This window comes from Muntiacus reevesi, chromosome 16, assembly GCF_963930625.1.
Source record: "Muntiacus reevesi chromosome 16, mMunRee1.1, whole genome shotgun sequence".
In the NCBI taxonomy this organism is placed as follows: domain Eukaryota; kingdom Metazoa; phylum Chordata; class Mammalia; order Artiodactyla; family Cervidae; genus Muntiacus; species Muntiacus reevesi.
This window is the reverse complement of record NC_089264.1, coordinates 16364370-16384585: the sequence shown is the minus strand read 5'-3', so window position 1 is coordinate 16384585 and position 20216 is coordinate 16364370. Positions and strand designations below refer to the sequence as shown.

At 41.8% G+C, this 20216-nt stretch overlaps 1 protein-coding gene across 1 annotated transcript in view; it reads left to right on the top strand.

The window, feature by feature from the left end:
- Positions 1–19404, top strand: part of LOC136147870 (basigin-like) — a 73534-nt gene extending 54130 nt beyond the window's left edge. Inside the window, exon 5 of the mRNA XM_065907231.1 lies at positions 18351–19404. Within this exon, the coding sequence (XP_065763303.1) occupies positions 18351–19162 (812 nt within the window). The 3' untranslated portion in view covers positions 19163–19404. The remainder of the gene's footprint in view (positions 1–18350) is intronic.
- Positions 19405–20216: the final 812 nt, after the last annotated feature.

Sequence of the window (20216 nt, the reverse complement as noted above, 5' to 3'; positions counted from 1 at the left end):
AATATTTTGCAAAGTAAAATAATATTTAAAGAGATATGCTTTTATTTTTAACATTCTGATGTAAACCTATACTATATTCTATTTATACAGTGATTTCCTTAAATGTTTTCTATTTTTTTCCCTCATCCTGTCATTCTTATTCCCTTGGTAATCTCTATATATCTAAGGAAGAGGAAGCAAGAAGTTGTACCACCTGTGTATACTAATTTTAGCGTTAGTCCTGACGACTTTGTTACAATTCTGGTTATCTCTCAAGCAGTTACCCCTACCCTTTCCTCAGAACGGGCAACAATTTAAATTCAAATATCTTCACAACAGGCAATTTTATTTTAAGTGGCACACCAGAGATGGGACTTGGTTTGGGTGTGTTTGGTTTGGGGCTTTTTTTTTTAATTCCTTTCCATTTTGGTCAGAGGTTGTGTTTCAGAAAAGTATGTTCAGTTGGCCTATATCATTGGAAAACTTTCCTGAGTTGCTCTACCCATATGCCACAAGCCAGAACCCAACAGATACCAGCTCCAAGAAAAAGCAGGGCGTTCTATCTCTGTGACTGATTCCATTTTTGGATTCTCTTTTGACTCTGCCGATCAGTTCCAGATGTGATGCGCTGGTTTTTCGGATGCGAGTTACCTGTCTGCTGGGAGCCGAGTAGACTGCTGGGCATGGGCCACCCACAGCTGACAGATGGCAGTGACTTAGGTCACTGAGGGTGTTGGCTGGATCCGACTCAACTCAGAAGGGAAAGAAACCATAATACTTCTTAACAATTTCCTTTGCTCCACCCAGACGTTCTACTAAAGAAAAGAAGATTTAAGTCAAGACTCTGCACTGTATGTGCCACATTAACATCTGGACCAGGGCTTGAGAGGCTCTCCCTGGAAACTAAGAAAAGGAAAAAAATCCTCTGGGTCACAGTTGTTCCCTAACTCTGCAAGGCAGAGTCCTTGAGAGGGAGTAGAGTGGACTGGGGGTAGAACTCCTGACTTGTGAGGACAGCCAGCAGTGGTTTGGCTGGTTAGTTATACAAATTAAAACTAATTTGCATTGCATCTAAAAAAAATGGTAAATACAAGGTGCCTGTTATATACACAAAGTATCACTGAAGGTCTGTAAATATATAATAAAATGTTAATATACATGACATTTTTCAAGAAAAAAAAAGTTTGGAAAAAGTGTCTGTATTCTGAATTTAGTTTTCTTTGAGGAAAAAAAATAAATCGAGGTATTCACAAGTATCAGACCATGACCAATCAGACTATGTGAAGACTGATTCAGACCAGCCAAGGTGCAAACGCACACTTAAAATTGGATTTTCTTTAAGATTTTGTTTTTTATTTTAAAAAATATATATACAGGCTGAAGGGTGGGATGGGGAGAGAGATGGGGGAGGGACATGGGTGTACCTATGGCTGATTCTTATTGATGTATGACAGAAAACCACAAAATTCTGTAAAGCAATTATCCTTCAATTAAAAAAATTTTTTAAAAAAGGATATGTATACCTTTATATCCTATAGTACCTTTTTTCCCACTGAATTCTCTGGGTTTTTGTTTGTTTGTTTGTTTGGAAAATACTCTAATAGTAATATAGTGAAATTAACTAATTCCACAGGTTTTGGAGTCTTAAAGACCCAGATTCAAATGCAATTGAAATTTGGCAAGTGATTCACCATCCTGAAGCCCCAGTTTCCTTACTTGTGGAACAGAATGCCTGTCTTCCAGAGTTGTGAGAACTCAGTGAGATCACGTATAACCAGCACGGAACACAGTTCCTATTAGACAGGAAGCACTCGGCAATGTCAGATATGGATACAATCAGAGCTACTCCCCCTCTATTCCAGCTGCTTCCACTCCAGCCTGTGTTTACAGTACTATCTTCTAACTCCTGACCTGTGGGTTTTATGAGCAGCAGGCTGAGTGGTTAGGACCCCAGGCTCCGAAGTCTCACTGCCTGGGCTCCACTCCTGTCTCCTCTATTCACTGGCCCTTTGACTCAGGGCAAGGTATTTCTCTCTTGGTACTATTTCCCTGTTTTAAAGGTGACCTTTGACCTTTAAAATAGGGATGTGATGTGAAAGTCGCTCCATCGTGTCCGACTCTTTGTGACCCCATGGACTATACAGTCCATGGAATTCTCCAGGCCCGAATACTGGAGAAGGTAGCCATTCCCTTCTCCAGGGAATCGTCCCAACCCAAGGATCAAAGCCAGGTCTCCCACATTGCAGGCGGATTCTTTACCAGCTGAGCCACCAGGGAAGCCCTCAAATAGGGATAATAGTACCTAATTCCTGAGGTTATTGTGAAATAACTCACCTCTTTCCTGTTCCATCTAGTCTCCCACTCTTCTCCTAAGCACACCCAATCTCACCTAAGCAATCTGCAGGGGGCTGAGCCTCATTCCCAGCAGCCTCTATCCCTTTAGACCAGTCACGGTGTACTGGTTCCTCTTGACATTGACAGGGGTGGGGAAGTACCAATTAGACGTGAGAGCAAGTGTTTGGGGAGGAGGGAAGTCTGTAAGAAAGATTTTCTTCAGTGATAAATGAAGGAGAGTTCAAGGCTCAAAACAGCCTGGAGTTAAAACTCCCCTCCAGGTAATCCCCACCATTCTATGCAAAACAAAGCTCTCTCACTGGAAGAAAAAAAATGGACATCAAGGTTGATTATGCCCAGCTCCCAGCCGGTCCAGCCTCTAACCAATCTCCAGAATTCCTCGCCCCAGCTGTCTTAGAGATAACTCCTCCGAACAACCTTGGAGAAGAATAGGCCCCCTTAAGACGGTAGATTTCCACATATAAGCCTGTATGTACTTTTCTTGGGCTACTGCAGCAGCTCACTAATCTGAGTGCTGCCCCTTCTCACCTCATTAAAGGTGATCTGTTCCTGTAAAGTGCTGGTCTCATTCTTTTTCCAAACCTTGCTTTCTCTAGCTCCCTTACCCTACAATAAACACAGATAGGATGAAACAGTCCCTCTACTCCCACGGGATATTGTGGTACCTGCTTGTGAGGCCTGGAGTTGCTGCAGCCATCTTACATTCATGAGGGGAACTAAGCCAGAGCTCTGAGGTCTGCTGAGATGTCAAAGTGAGATGCACTGCGGGACTGAATTAGCCAAGCTGTACCACGCTGGTGTGGAGAAGGAAACGGCAACCCACTCCAGTATTCTCGCCGGGAAATTCCATGGCCAGAGGAGCCTGGCAGGCTACAGCCCATGGAATCACAAAAGAGTCGACTTAACAACTAATAACAGCACCATGCTGGCTATAGAATTCTTGTTGTATCAGAGAATATACACATATTTAATTTAATTTAATGTATTTAGCTAAATACATATTTAATTTTCTGCTACTTGAAGCCTAATAGAGACACAAGAAATCCACCCCACAAAAAAAGCCAAGATATAATACTTAACCTCCAGAAGTGCACATACACAAAAACACTGCTCATAAACTAAATACATCCAGGTAACCAGCACTGAAATAAAAACTCAACTTCATTAATACTTTAATAAAGAAGTGAAATTAAAACTTTTTAGCATAACAAATTGGCAAAGATGAAAGACTGATATTCTTTCTCTTGATCTGGGTGCAAGAATGTGTATTCTCATTTTACTTTTGGTGAGTGTATAATTGGGTAATATGTATCATGATTTTAAACATGTTTACCTTTGGACCCAGCAATTCAACTTCCAGGAATCTATCCTGAGAAAATAATCAAACAGATGTGCAAAGAGACATATGAATCTTCACTGCCAGTGTTCACAGAAAATATTTGTAAATAATCCGGGTAGCCATCAATAGAGAATTGGTGGAATAAATTTTTGTCCATCTTTAAAAAGATGAGATCTTTATGAATGGGCATGGAAAGCGCTCCATGATGCGCTAGTTAATAAGGTCAGCATGCTGTTCAGATACGAAGTACAGCATGAGCCCGTTTATAGCGTGTAAGGAAAACAGTAGTCACCTCCGGAGGAGGAGAGAATGGCATCGTCTGCTTTGTACACCATTGTACTGCTTCACTTTGTGAATCAATAGGCACGTGTACCATTTTCATCAGAAGTCACACTGGACTTGCTGAGAACAGATACCCTGCAGGGCTCTGGAAAGAGCACTCCAGGACCAGGGATCGAACCCACATCCCCCGCATTGGCAGGTGGGTTCTTATCCACTGTACCACAAGGAAGTTCAGATACTTTACTTATTGTTTAGTCAATTTTTTTTTTGCTGTTGAGTTATATGAGTACTTTATATATATTAGCATTAACCCTTCTAAAGTTAATTAAAAAAAAATCCTATTAGCATAAAAATGTTCTTAGGAAATGGGGTTATTTATTTCTCTCATTGTAAGAAAAATCAACGGGTGTGAGCCAAAATTGGAAAGGTTCAAAACCTTTGGCTTACTAGAGCCTGTTTCTGAGTGCCCACTGCCCAAAGCAGTCTAAACAATGCCTTACTCTTGTCACACCTAGAACAGTTATCTGCCCAAGGGTGTTTCATGTTAAGAGGTAAGTTTTTACCCAAAGCATTGCAGGCATAGATGAAGTCAAATAGAGACGGGTTTCAATCACTTGCAGTACTGAAATATTTATAATCCTTTCTATAGCCAACAGCAGCAGCCTAATTATTTACCAAGCAAGTGGAAATGATGTCCTCAGGGATATGGCAGAATGGATACACCAATTGGGAGAAAGACTGGTAGGTAGTCGTGGTTCAGGGAGTCTCAAAAGCATCTTGGAGTGGCTCTGTGTTAGCCTCACATAAGAACTGGACCAATCGTGTTACAAATGACACATTTGCTACTGAAAAGATCAAACGGTGCTGAGAGGGCTTCTATAGCTAGTCCTCACGTTGATTTTCTGAGCATCTCTAATGAGCTGCAGCGAGAGGAATCTATGCTCTCTGGGGCTAGAAGGTCCCCAGATGGAAAGGCTCTCTAGATTCTAGGAGAGAGGTCTAATGGAGGTAGGAGATAACTGGGGCTCCACAAAAGGCTTTCAATTTCTCAGCCAAAAAAAGCTTTTTATTGGTAACGATGGTGAATTTCATGGATTCTACTAATTAGAAAACCAATTAAGGCTTACTTTAAAATTTTTCAGACAACATAATAACATCTAGACTTGAAAATGATGCTCCCTCTCATCTCACCCCTGCAAAATTAACCACAGTAGCAACATGCTTATATTCTTCCAGAACCTTTTCTATGCATGCACATATACACATATTGCTATTGGCTATGTATGGCAATATCACATTACAATGTTATTGGTCATGCCCATCTCTTCTTGAAATGTTCATTTCATAACAGAGAGGCTTTGACATGTGATGTGAAGACCGACAGCCTGGACTGAGTTTGCCCAGTATTGGAAGTTTTGATTTCCACCTCACATCAGTAATGATAACACTTCCTAAACTCTGCCAGCTGTGCTTTCTAAGTTTGAAAAACCTAACCTGTGAAACCGAGAAGTTATCCTTAACAATATCCTCTCCCTCACCACCATGCTCCATCCACAACTAGGTCCAGCCAATTTGATCTTCCCTGCTCACATCTCTCCATTTTCAACATCAGCACCTTGGTCCATGATGGGCTTCCCAGGTGACGCTAGTGGTAAATACCTGTCTGCCGATACAGGGGACATAAGAGATGTGGGTTCAATCCCTGGGTCAGGAAGATCCTCTGGAGAAGGGCAAGCAACCAGTATTCTTGCTTGGAGAATCCCTTGGACAGAGGAGCCTGGTGGCTTATAGTCCACAGGGTTGCAAACAGTCAGATACAACTGAAGAGACAGCACACATCGTCTTGGTCCAGGGCTTTCCACGTGGCTCAGTGGTAAAGAACGTGCCTGCTAATGCAGAAGACATGGGTTCGATCCCTGTGTCGGGAAGATCCCCTGAAGAACACGCCAGTGTTCTTGCCTGGAGAATTCCACAGAAAGAGGAATCTGATGGGCTACAGTCCACGGGGTTGCAAAAGAGTTGGACACAACTTATTCATAGTAACCACAACAACCTTGGTCCAAGTCATCAAAATCTGCCATCTGAACTGCTGCAATAGCCTCCTTGTTATCTCGCCCTCTTCTAATCCGTTTTCCACAAAACAGCTAGGGTAATCTTTTTAAATACATAAGCATAATCCTAACATCCACTTATCAAGGGCTTTGCATTGCACATACAACAAAATCCTCGCACAGTGCTGCCACCAGTCTTTCCATGAATGGTCTCTGCCTCCCTGTCCAGCCTCAGCCACTCTCCTCTTATCTCCTGGGCTCCAGCCACTCTGACTTTCAATTCCTGGAGTTGTGTTCCTTCCTGACTCAGATACACCGACCCAGCTGTTTTCCCTGCCTGGAATCTTCTGCCTCATCCCTCCCTACTTCACCTACTTAACTCTTTCTCAGTCTTCAGATCCCCACTAGAACACCACTTTGTCAACATAAGTTTTTACTGCAAGTCTGTGGATTGTCTGGTTAATGTCACTGCTGCCCACTGGACTGTAGGCTGCATGCAGGCAGGTCTGTCTTAGTGCCTGGTTTCCGCAGAAATTAACAAAGTGCCACACAGTTCCGCCTGTGGCAGGAACTGAAATATTTGGCGAATCAATTTACTTCTCTATGAAGGATCTTAATTTGCTAATAATTAAAGGACTAGTGCAAGCGAAGCTACTAGACAGGGTCCAGCTGGGGAAACGTTGACCATGTCCTCTGGTAAACGAGCCAGAAAGTAGGAGTTATCTCTGCACTTTGGACACTACCCAGATATCAAAGCCGGGCGTCAGGGTGCGCTGGTCAGTTTGGCCATGGCTGGATCGCGAAACATGAGATTACACATATCAAAAGCACTGCTGATTCCTCCTTTTTAAAGATGAAAAGATGATTTTTCAAAGGTTTTTAAAATTAACTAATTAATTTTTAATAACTAATTGACTTGGAGAAATAAACCAAGTTCATCAATAATTACTTTTCCATCCTTTGGCGCCCTCTATTGACAGTAAACTCAACTGCAGTGAAATTAGACCAATTTCTTTCCTAGAGGGGAGAACTGTGAGGAGGGTATTTGCAGGTCTTTCTACAAATTCAGGACTTCCCTGGTGGCTCAGTGGTAAAGAATTCACCACCTGCAGTACAGGAGACACGGTTTCGATCCCCGGGTTGGGAAGACACCTGGAGAAGGAAATGGCAAACTACTCCAGAATTCTTGTCTGGGAAATCCCATGGACAGAGAAGCCTGGCTACACCCCATGGGGTTGCAAAAGACAGATGGAGTCGCAAAAGAGTTGGACACGATTTAGCAACTGAACAACTACAAATTCTGGGTGAATTTACAGTCTTTGGGAAAATCAGACTACTCTTTCATCAAAAGTTATGTCATGAGTCTGAAATTTTTTTGACACATCTTCAGGCATCTTTGACCAACTCGGAGCAAAACTGTGATAGAATTAACAAGTCTCAAATAGCAGTAAGAAAAGAATCATCTTTACCTGTGGAGAAAATATGCTCTACACGGAGCTGGTGTATTATCCTTTTGTTTTTTCTGCTTAGGCAAAAATCAGACTTATATTGGAAACAATGACAAACAAATATTAAAATACAACATTTATTTTTAAATTCAATTTTTTAATTTTTAAATTAAATAAAGCTATTTAATTTTAATTAATCTTAATTTTTTCCAGGTAATGTTAATTCCAAAATAAGGTTACTTCCTTTCCAGACGTATGACCCACTTCTCACTGAAAAAGGGATGAAAAACCCACTTCAATATTATAAAGTAATTAGCCTCCAACTAATAAAAAGAAATGAAAAAAAAATTAAAAAAGAAGTATAAAAAATAATAATAATAAAAATAAAAAAGAAAAAAAAAGAAAAAGGGATGAATTAGTAAGAAAAGATATGTCAATTTTCATATATGATTTTAATCAGAAGCACAACTGTTGAGTTAGGAACTTATTTTTTAAGTATTGAAACAAAAGCAAGCAAAACTATAAGAAAACTCCCTAAAAGGAATTAATTATCTGTGTTTAATTTTCACAGTTTTAGAAGGTTTTGCTGTGAAGCAGAACCCAAGAACTTGAAGGTCAGTCACTGAAAATTTTTCAGCGGTCAACCAAGAGAGCTCTCCTATTTTTTTCCTATGAAGTAGTTAGTGAAAATAAATAGCACAATGATGAATCTCTATGTTAGGATCTACAGTTCAGTTTTGAATATCTGAAGTACTGCTGAAGCAGTATCAGAAAGCTGGGTCCAGAACAACCCCTAGTAAGAGCATACGTCAGTCACACCAGGCATCATCTTGAGTCTGCCGGAGTTAAGAGTAACATGGAAATAGCTGTCGTAAGGATTAAAAAAAATAATGTATGTTCAGTGTCTAGCAAAAGCTATTCAATAGAAATATAATGCAAGCTGCATGTACCATTTAAAATTTTTCAGTAGCCATGGTAAAGACAGTAAAAAGAAATGAATGAGGGTCATTTTAACTTTATATTTTATTTAACTCAATATTACCCAGTTGAAATATTGCCATTTCAACATGTAATCAACATATAAAAATATAAACAATTTTACACTCTTTTTTTCACTATGAGGTCTTCAAAATCCAGTGTTTATCTTATACCAACAGCATGTCTCAATTCCAGACACTAAATTTTCAGTGATGGTTGTGAAATGTGGTTCTACCAAAGCAATAAAGTTGTCTTTAATGGAAGAATATTTTACACAGTTTTTGTTTAAATTAAAGTTAAAAAAAATTAAGTTAACTCTAAAAGTCAGTACCTCCATCTCTCTTGCCACATTTCCAGCTCTCACTGTCCAGGTGATGCTAGCAGCTAACAGTGATGGATGACTTTATGTCAACTTGACCAGCCAGTGGGTTACCCAGGTTCATCTCAGTTCAGTTCAGTCACTCAGTAGTGTCTGACTCTCTGCAACCCCATGAATCGCAGCACGCCAGGCCTCCCTGTCCATCACCAACTCCCGGGGTTTACTCAAACTCATGTCCATCGAGTCAGTGATGCCATCCAGCCATCTCATCCTCTGTCGTCCCCGTCTTCTCCTGCCACCAATTCCTCCCAGCATCAGGGTCTTTTCCAATGAGTCAACTCTTCGCATCAAGTGGCCATAGTACTGGAGTTTCAGCTTCAACATCAGTCCTTCCAATGAACACCCAGGACTGATCTCCTTTAGGATGGACTGGTTGGATATCCTTGCAGTCCAAGGGACTCTCAAGAGTCTTCTCCAACACCAATACTATCATTTCTGGGTGTGTTTATGGGAGTGATTCTGGATGAGATTAGCATTTGAATCAATGCACACCCTAAAGTAGATTGCTCTCTCTAGGGTGGGTGGACATCCTCCCACCTGTTGAGGGCCTGGATAGAACAAAAAGGCAGAAGAAGAAGAAATCCACCTCCGTTCTCCTGCCTTACTGCTGAGCTGGGATATCTAGTATCTTTTCTTGCCTTGGGAATGGGATTTATACCATTACTTCCCCCATTTCCCAGGCCTTTGTACTTGGACCGAATGATGCCACTGGCTTTCCTAGGTCTCCAGCTTGCAGATGGCAGATAGTAGCACTTCTTAATCTCCATCATGGCGTGAGTCAATGCCTCATAATTTCATAATTAATAAAGGAATTGACAGTATAGGTTCTGTTTCTCTGGAGAACCTTGGCTAACACACTACAATACCGGACTACGCACATCTAGCACATTCTCATAGCAGGTTCTGGTGAATGTGAACTCATCTCTATTCCAGCTCTGCCACCAACTAAGTGAACTTGATCAAATCACTGACCTCTCTGGACCTCATTTGCCTCATCTGTAAAATAAGTGTGTTGAACTACATGATCTTTGAGGCCCTGTCTAACCTATGATTTTATATTTCTAAGTCCTCCCCCCATGGCCCTTGGGCTCACCCAGTTTCCAGAAAAGAAAGAAGAAACTTTCTGGTTCTAAATTACTCAATTCTGGCACTTCCCTGGTGGCTCAGTGGTAAAGAATCTGCCTACTGAGGTAGGGGATGCAGGATCTATCCCTGGCTTGGGAAGATCCCCTGCAGAAGGAAATGGGCAACCCACTCCAGTATTCTTGACTGGGAAATCCCATGGACAGAGGAACCTGGCGGGCTACAGTCCACGGGGTTGCAAAAGAGTCAGACATGACTTAGCAACTAAATAACAACACAAAATGCAATTCTGTTCTACAATCTTTTATGGAGCGTCGACTATGTACAAAGACCTAAAGACACTGACAGATATGGTACTAGCCCTGCCCTGTAGAAACTCACACTTGAATGGTGTAATCCACTATAACACATCTAGAACAAGCTATATTCAAGCTATAAACAGTTGCTGTGGTAACACATTGGACAGTGCAATAATCCCACAGAGCTCAGAAATTTATTGGTTTTTTTAATTTGTTTTTTAATTGAAGGATAATTGCTTTACAGAATTTTGTTGTTTTCTGTCAAACTTCAACATGATGATTGTTTTGACTTAACAAACTAAGTGAAAAATCTGTCAAGCCATGTGTTGTCATCACCCAAACAAAATAATTAATATATTGGATTTTCTTCTCTTTTTTGAACCTATGTTCTAGATATGACTTGGCTGTAACCTAAATGTCTGAGGAGAATACGAATGGTGTGAAAATGCCATTTGTATGTGTATGTAGTATCCTGAAATATGCTTGATAAAATCTATCTAGTCGAGGGGACGTGTTCTGATCTGCTCACTGTGGACGCTCCTGTGAACAGCAAGTCTCTTGCCAAGCAGACACCAACTTTGCCAACTTTGCCAAGCAGACACTGATCCGCAAGTTTACACCAACCCGCAAGTTGAAAATCTGCACAGAGCACTTTCAGGCTAAGGCAAAACATTCAGAGCCCCCCAGTACTGGCTTAGCTGACAGTATCTCTTTCAGCTCACCTGGTCTAAGTTCTGCCCATGGGCCATAATATCATAATCCATTTTGACCTCAGCTACTGAAACCTACAATTCACCTTTGCTACTTCGACTTTTTGCAAACTGGGACCCTCATGGGTTCCATTTGCTCATAGTGGCTACAGCCTTGTCCCTCCAAATTCCTGCACTGAAGGACAAAGACATGGCTATTAATTGCACTGAACCCTGATGGGCAAAGTTATTTAGTGTTCCTTGGGACTCCAAGGCGTGTATTTCTGCCCCACATAGAAGCCATTCTCTGCAATGAAATGGGAAGACCTCAAAAGAAAGCATTTGATGATCTAGCTGGTAGAAACATAGAAATGATTAAAACAGAGGCAATGAATCCCTGTGTGGCTATTACCTTAATGATTAAAACATGCAGCTCATTAATTTAATCTGACAGTGAGCCCTTTTATGGGTAGACAACTCATATGTAATGTCTTATTCCAGTTGCAGAGACTTGTCCCATGCCAAGACTGACTCCCCATTTCTTTTATTACTGAGAAGCCATCGGTACAATCCAAAATGATTAAAGCCACAGAGATTGAATTGCAGACAAAGAACTTCAGATTGGATCAGGGATGGGAAAATAAAACTCCAACCAAGCACAGGACTCAAGGGACTTAACGATCAAAACATCTGAGATTTTTCTTTCTTTTTTTTTTTTTACAAGCTGGAAGATTCAACTTTCTAGTTTATAAAATGTGAGAAAAAATAACTGACATAATCTGTTAATACATTAATATTTTTTCTGTGAGAGGAGTTTCTCCAAGGTGCCTAAAAAAGGACCCTTAAAATCATAAAAGTATTATACACAAAATGTCGGAAATATAAGAACACTCATGAAACAAAGATTTCTGGGTCCAGTTCTCCTTGTCCATAGATGCTTACTGTATGAACCTAAAGAAATTTCTGAACTTGATTATTGGGATAATGATTAGTGGAATAACACCTGAAAGGTGTGGATGCATGCAAGCTAAGTTGCTTCAATAGTGTCTGACCTGCGATCCCTATGGACTGTAGCCCGCCAGGCTCCTCTGTCCATGGGATTCTCCAGGCAAGAATACTGGTATGGGTGCCCATAAACTCCTCCACAGATCTTCCCAACCCAGGAATAGGACCCATGTCTCTTACATCTCCTGCATTGGCAGGTGGGGTCTTTACCACTAATATCATCTGGGAAGCCCAGCACTTAAAACATTTAACCATAAAGCAAAACAGACCAGAAAAATTAACATCCCACAAAAATTAGAGAAAAATAAATGAAAAAAAATCTTCGAATCACCTCCATATAATGAACCCACAAGAAATAAAATTTTCTTATTATAACTATTCTTTTGCTCAAAACAAAAACAGATAATTCAAACCTCTGCTATCATTCAAAAAAAAAAAAGTCTTTTTCTCTTGTTAACACTGCATCAGATTTTAAAAGTCAATCATATCCACTTCTCGGTCAGCAGACCTGAGTCTTGTTCTTTTTCTTCTTTTTTTTTTTTCTTTTTCTTCTTAAGTTATGACTAATGTGTTAAAGCAAAGTGTATCCTTAGGTGATGTTAGGTTAGCCTACAAAGGACATGCCTGTCCCCTCTGTTATACAGCTTATTTCACAGTCTGTCCATTTCCATGGGACCCTCTTGATCTAGCTCATGAAACAGATCAGTTGAGTGAGGGGCACAAGTCTCAGGATATTTTTTGGTGCTTCCTAAAAACAAAACTGCTTCATGTTGAGATAGATCCTATTGTAACCAAATGGGAGATTTCATTTTGACATTCTGCTGTTGCACAGTCAGTTCTTTCAATGGAAAGATAATCACAAGTGCTATGTGAATTTTCCCATTTGACTATAGGCAGGCTCTCCTTAAGTCAAAATAAGTGTGTCTTTGACAATAAAAATACTCAAAGAAAAACTCATAAATGGTCTGTGTCGGAAGCAACCCACTCTGGCTGTGTGTTGACACGAGAGCTGCATTGCCTATGAAGACAAAGAGAGTGACTAAACGGTGATGCCACAAAGGCCCATCTAGTCACAACTATGGTTTTTCTAGTAGTCATGGGCGAATGTGAGAGTTGGACCATAAAGAACTGATGGTCTTCGGCTGAGTGCTGAAGAACTGATGCTTTCCAACTGTGGTAGTTAGAGAAGACTCTTGAGAGTCCCTTGGGCAGCAAGGAGATCAAGCCAGTCAGTTGTAAAGGAAATCAACCCTGAATATTCATTGGAAGGACTGATGCTGTAGCTGAAGCTCCAATACTTTGGCCACCTAATGAGAAGAGCCAACTCACTGGAAAAGACCCTGATGCTGGGAAAGATTGAAGGCAGGAGGAGAAGGGGACAACAGAGGATGAGATGGTTGGATGGCATCACCGACTCAATGAACATAAATTTGAGTGCACTCCAAGAGATGGTGAAGGACAGGGTAGCCTGGCGTGCTGTAGTCCATGGGGTGGCAGTCAGACTGAGTGACTGAACAACAACAAAGTACATGAGGTCTTTTCTGGCTGATAGTTGCTCTGGCTTGGCAGAATCGGCAGAAAGATATTGATGCCTAAGAGTAATGTTTAAGGCAAAATCTTGATTTTTTAAAAAATTTTATTTGAATTTATTTATTTATTGGCTATGCTGGGTCTTGGTTGCTACTCTCGGTGGTTTGCTAATTACTCTGAGCTGGGGCTACTCTCTAGTTGCAGTGTGCAGGCGTCTCATTGTGGTGGCTTCTCCTCATTGTGGTGGCTTCTTTTGTTGTGAAGCACAGGCTTCAGGGTGTGTGAGCTCCCAGTTGCTGCAGCTCCCAGGCTCCAGAGCACGTGTTCCATGCTTGTGGTGCACGGGCTTAGTTGCTCCAGGGTATGTGGAATCTTCCTGGACCACGGATTGAACCCACGTCCATCGCAGTGGCAGGCAGATTCTTATCCACTACGCCATGAGGGAAGTCCAAAATCTTGATATTTTAGATGAATTCTTTCATTTAAATTCCTCTTTGTGACCTGCTGTTTAACAGGTTTTACAATGCATTATATCATGCTCCAACATTAGGACTTCTAGTTTGGGGCTAGCAGAAATAGTTCAACTAATGAAAAATAATATTTTTTTCATGCTGTACTACATGGCAGTTTAAAGTATTTCAATTAAACAAACTGTCTCATTAGAGCTCCTTGATGATGCTTTGATATGGTCAGAAATCCCAAGGATGCTGCTAGGATGCAGTCTAACTATCATACAGACATGCTAAAGAAGGCTGCCATATGCCAAACATTTTAGAGTAGTCAAATGACCTACTTTAAAGGCATTTGAAGTCATCTTGTGGTGTAGACCCAGAACAAATTACCCTTGTTTAATAAGTATCTTCCAATTTGTGTTCCAAAAGGCATCTGAGTTCTCCTACTGAGATTTATTTTTAAAATTCCAATTCTTTCTCCTATCAGAGCTTAAGATTATTTGAAAGCACATTTGTTCATAAAGTACTAGTCCTGTTACTACTTTGCTTTTCACAAGTTAGTCCAGTACTGAATGCTATAATAAGCAATTGAATGCTTCATATCATATTCACTACAATTCCCCTCCCCCCAAAGATTTTAAACTCACTTGGACAGTTCACTAGGAAACAAAAGATTAAGTACAAAAATAAATTAAATTAGTTAAAGTATCACTGAAATACTCAAGATAAATTAGATGTTGTTAACTTTAAGTTGACTATTCAAATGCTTTCAGATAAGCTGGACATTTTAAAGGATTTTTAAAATGCCAATTTTACTGTTGAAAACAGATGAGAAATATAAAATCTTCATCTTCTTCACATAAGCAAGGAGCTCACTTGTAAACTGTTTGTCATGTAAGCAACTGATTGAGCTTAAATACCTGTTAATTTTAATTTAAATATCAGACAAACCAGTTGCTGGACATGATAACAAATAACACAATGATTGATATACTGAACTTTCAATTAGTTATTTTGGTACTGTATACTAGAGCAATAGGAAAAGAATAGATTTTGAGATCCCAATTCAAATCCAATTTAATTTGTAAAAGCAATGCAGTTTTACTTACTCAGAGCTGCTAATGGACACTATTTTAATCTAGTTGCATAAACCATTTCTTTATTAGTTAGGGTAAGTAGTACTAGCTTCTATAACAGGCTCCAGGATCTTACCACAAAAAGAGTTTCTCTTTCACACACAATGTGCAATGTCAAATCATTTCATCATTTCATCAATGTGGCCTCAAAAGAATGGCCTCAGAGTCCTCTCTTGGATCACATAGTCAGAGGATGGATGTCAGAGAGACTCTAAAGAGTATTACAGCAGTTTGAGGCGGGGAGAGTCTAACTCTAGAAGTAGTGTACCTCGCTACCACCCACATTCCACTGGGCAGAACCCAGTTACATGGTCACTGCTAAGTATAGGGGAGGTTGGCAGATGTAGGCTGTCTGTCTGCAAAGTAGGTAAGAAATGGATTTTGGTGAACATATAGCAAACAGCACAGTCTGTATAGCTTCAGCAAGAACTTACTAATGGGAATATAATCTAATCATCGATCTTAAAACAGGAGATCATTGCTTGGTCTTCACGCTGAGTAGCAGATATAAAGTCTACATTTTTGTTCAGTCGCTCAGTCATGTCCTACTCTTTGCGACCCCAGGGACTCATGGAAGCAGCGTATCAGGCTTTCCTGTCCTTCACCTCTCCCAGAGTTTGCTCAAACTCATGTCCATTGAGTCAGTGATTCCATCCAACCATCTCATCCTCTCATCCCCCTCTCCTCTTGCCTTCAATCCTTCCCAACCTCAGGTCCTTTTCCAATGAGTTGGCTCTTCTCATCGGGTGGCCAGAGTATTGGAGCTTCAGCATCAGTCCATCCAATGAATATTCAGGGTTGATTTCCTTTAGGATTGACTGGTTTGATCTCCTTGCTGTCCAAGGGGCTCTCGAGTCTTTTCAAGCACCACAAAAGTCTAGGAAGTACACTCATAGTACTATTCTAATTTAAAGGCATTAAGTAACCAGTAGCCATTTATATAACATGATGTTTGATCATTGCTGTCTCAGGTACCTGAATTCAGTTTTCCATGCAATTTTCTGAAAGTATTTTTCTGAAAGTTCTGAAAGTACTTCTCTACTCACCTGTCTCTTAAAAAAAAAAAAAAAGGTAGACATGGTAACTTTCACTTAACTTTAACCCTCAAAACTGAAGTGAATCAAAGTAATATCATCCAAATATTTTTTCCTGGCCTGTGTGACCCAGATCAGCACACCTCATGAGCCAATTTGAAGCTGAAGGTGTGTGGGTGGGTGTTTTTAAGCTATGTATTTTTGAAAGCCTGAACCTAGACAAGGCCTCAACAGAACATCCAAATAGTCTCTCAACTGATATTTCATTCGGTTTAAGTTCCTGCCAGAGGCTGGATTTCATGAGTCCTTGTTAATTACCAAGCTTTCCAAACTTTCTGCCCTGACCTCTGATGTAAAAGGAAACCCCTCATTGTATAACTTGTCTCTAAAGCAAAAATTAAGCAGAAAATTGAGGCAAGAACCTGAGAAATCCAGGCAAAACCTCACAGCTTGATATGTATCTTCTTTTAGATATCACAACCCCAGAGCAAGACAGCAAATAATTGATAGGCGATGCAGAGAAGAGTAACTGACAGGACTGAGGCCCTGCAGGGACTGACCTAGAAAGGGAGATAAAAGGCAGAGAGGGACGGTTTGCTCCATCTTAACGCAGTCCTGAGAGGCAGGCATTGCTGAGGTCTGGCCCTGTCTAATCCCTCGATGGCTTCAAACATATAGCTCAATATTTCTAATCTGGTAACTCGCACTTTTTCAAATAGGGAGAGCAAGAAGTGTGTTCAATTTCACCTGTGGGCTGAGGTGCATTGGAAAGGCATCCCTCTGATTATTTGGTTTTTTCCTCTGGGAGACAGTCCTCCACCAAAGCCTTCTGGGGAGATTCCTCTGGAAATGAATGAAAGTTACTGAACCTCATTGGCCTGAATTTTCTCTTCTGCAAAATGGGAGTCAGAAATACCAATGTGTAGGTTTGGATAAGGATAAAATAAGTTAAATGTATAAATTCACTGAGCAAAGGACCTCACTGATAAAAAAAATACTCAAGAAATGATAGCTATTGTTATAAAAAGAAAGTGTATGAAAATGAAAAGTGAAAGTGAAGTCACTCAGTCATGTCTGACTCTTCGACCCCATGGACTATAGCCTACCAGGCTCCTCCATCCATGGAATTTTCCGGGCAAGAGTACTGGAGTGGGTTGCCATTTCCTTCTCCAGAATAAAGTGTATACCAGCTGTCAATGACTTTCTGCATTATCTAATAATCCTTCAAGTTGGTAAAATATTGTTTGAAGCCTAAAACACTCTGTATTTAATTTAATATTATTTCCAATCATTTTAGGCTATATTTTAGAGAATTGCACAAAATGAGGTTTAAGGTAGTTTTAAGTTTTTTGAAAACTCTGGGGATTCAGGAAGATGGGAAGGTTGTAACAGATGGTACCACCTAGACCCAAGTCTACCACACAGAAGCTGAGTAGGAGCTTTTGGTGAAACAGTTCTTGACTCAGGCCACAAGGCATAGCCAAATATGTGGCAGTTGTAAGACTCAGCTCACCTCCAACATACACACCTACATCTACTAATGAACACCTGGATCACTGAACTCTTCTAAAAGAGTCCAGACTATTCCATAAACTCCTTTTCAAAAATACTTCAGGCAGTCTCTGCTGATTTATCAGCCACTACTAACCCCTTCCCATTTATGGACAATCCGAGTGAGGCATATTTAAAATGGGAAGGAAGCCTTGAAGAACAAGGCTCATTTTGGTTTTCTATGTCTAGAGACCAAAACAAAACACAAAGCAAAACGTGATTAAAGCTAATTCCTGATCGTCAGTGATAACGGAGAATATGGCATAGCATGAACAAATCAAATTAACAACTCTCAGAAGCCTACATTAGAAGTGAAGATTTAAAAGAAAAGTATGTCTAAATGTAAGACATCTTAGGAACACAAGAAGCTTAAGTTTCCTTTTACAAAAAAAGCAGAAAAAAGAGAAAATCCATGGTAGACAACCGTGGGTGAACTTCCTGCTTTGTCAAGAGCTGTTGGCAAGTATCTAAGTCTGCAGATTTTGTTTGCACCTCCTCTGCCCTTCATTGCAAGTAGACTAGTCAACCTAAGGAATTCCTTACTAGTCAAGGTAAGGAATCTGAAGAGGGCAAGAGGCACAAAGGAAGAGACAATTGAGCTGGGAAACCAGACATGTTGATCAGTTCTTGAATAACCCATATCTGCAAGGCTATGACATTTGTGGTAATTAACATAAAAACAGTCTCAGTGCTGAGAAGAGAAGAAAGGCTGGGTAACAGTATGGAAAGCCTACAGGTAAAAGCTAAAAATATTTTGAAGGGACGGAGGGACGGCGGGACACGGAGGCTGGTCAGATCGCAGTGTTGGGGCTCGTGCTGCTGAGCGCCGAGCGTGGCTTCGGGGCAGGGAGCAGGATCTGGACGACCATAAACGATGAGGGCTCCAAAACGCAGCTCACCTGTGCCTTGAATCACAGGCCCACAGAAATTGTGGGCCACCGCTGGGTGAAGGGGGGCAAGGTGCTGAAGGAGGATACCCTGCCTGACCTGAAGACGGAGTGTGAGGTGGACTCAGAAGACTGCTCAGGCCAGTACTCCTGCATCTTCCTTCCAGAGCACGCGGGCTGCACCGATCTGGAAGTGAAAGGACCCCCCAGCGTCATGGCCGTGAAGAAGTCAGAGCACGCCACCAAGGGTGAGACTGTGGTCCTGGTCTGCAAATCGGACTCCTTCCCACCGATCATCTACTGGCTGTGGTATAAGAAGAGCGAGTCCGGGGACCAGGTCATCACCAACAGCACCCAGAGCAAGTTCTTCGTGGTGTCCTCGGAGAGCCACATGGAGCTGCACATCCCCGGCGTGGACCTGAAGGAGGACCCTGGCACGTACGTGTGCAACGGTACCAGCCTGGAGGGCACCAGCCAGGCGGCCAACCGCTTCACTGCCCTCTGGCTCTTCCTGGGCATCGTGGCCGAGGTGCTTGTACTGGTCACCATCATCTTCATCTACGAGAAGCGGCGGAAGCCGGACAAGGTCTTGGATGATGAAGATATAGGCTCCGCTCCATTGAAGAGCAGCGGGAACCCCTTGAACGACAAAGACAAGAATGTTCGCCAGAGGAACTCCAGCTGAGAGGACCAGGATGAGTCTACAGGCAGCGCAGAGAACAGCCCCACGCTCTTCCCTCTGTGGAAACCCCCCAGCGAAAGCAGGCCCTGTTATACATTCAGACTACACATTTTCTCCTTTTTTAAAAACTGCAGTAGGGTTTTCTATGTGTAGAATTCTCCTTAGGGGCTTTGCTTTTCTTGTTTAAACATCTCGTGAGCACCCCAGGCCTCATGAGGTTTGTGTAAGGCTCCTGCTGCACCCCCCACCCCACTGGCCCCCTGGGCTGTTGGTGTCCTGATCTATTCACAGGGCAGGGCTGAAGGCTCCTGCCCCGGGTCCATCTCTGAGGCTCCTGGGCTGGGTTAGGCTGGAGCCAGGCCCCTGCCCTTTCTGGAAGGTCCCAGGAAGGTCCCAAGCCGGGTGCAGGGCCAAGCGTCCTGCCCTGTGGAACCAGTGCTGTCAGTCACTGCAGGTCTGAGCACGTGGCGGCCTTAAGGGCAACCCCCTCACCAGCGCCCCATCTGCACACACAGGAGGAAGGCAGCCTGGCCGATAATCTCAGAACTGCTGTGCTGGGCCTGAGCCCCACTCCCTACCATCCTACTCACAATAAAATCTGACCCTCGTCCTCTGTCAAAAAAAAATTTTTTTTTTGAAGAAAAAAAAAAACCTATGAACTAGAAAGCAACGTGTTACCATAAGCAATTTTGTTGAGTTCCGGTGTAAAAGACAAGCTGCGCTGACTCCGGGTAAGGATGCCCGCTGTTGAGCCACTAGCACTGAGAGCAGCAGAATGGCCCAGCAGTGGACCGGCTCAAGTCTGGGTTCAGTTCCAGTCCTGCAACTTTCCAGCTGTGTAACCATGGACAAGTTAGGTACCTTACTTCTCTGTGCTCAGTTCTCTTCTCTATAAACTGGGGCTGATAATAGAGCCACCTCACAGTGTTCTGCAAATGTTTAAATGAGTTAACATACCTAACATCTAGAACACTCTTTTTCTGGCTGTGCTGGCTCTTTGCTGCTCCACGTGGTTTTCTCTAGTGGTGGAGAGAGGGGGCTACTCTCTAGTAGTTGT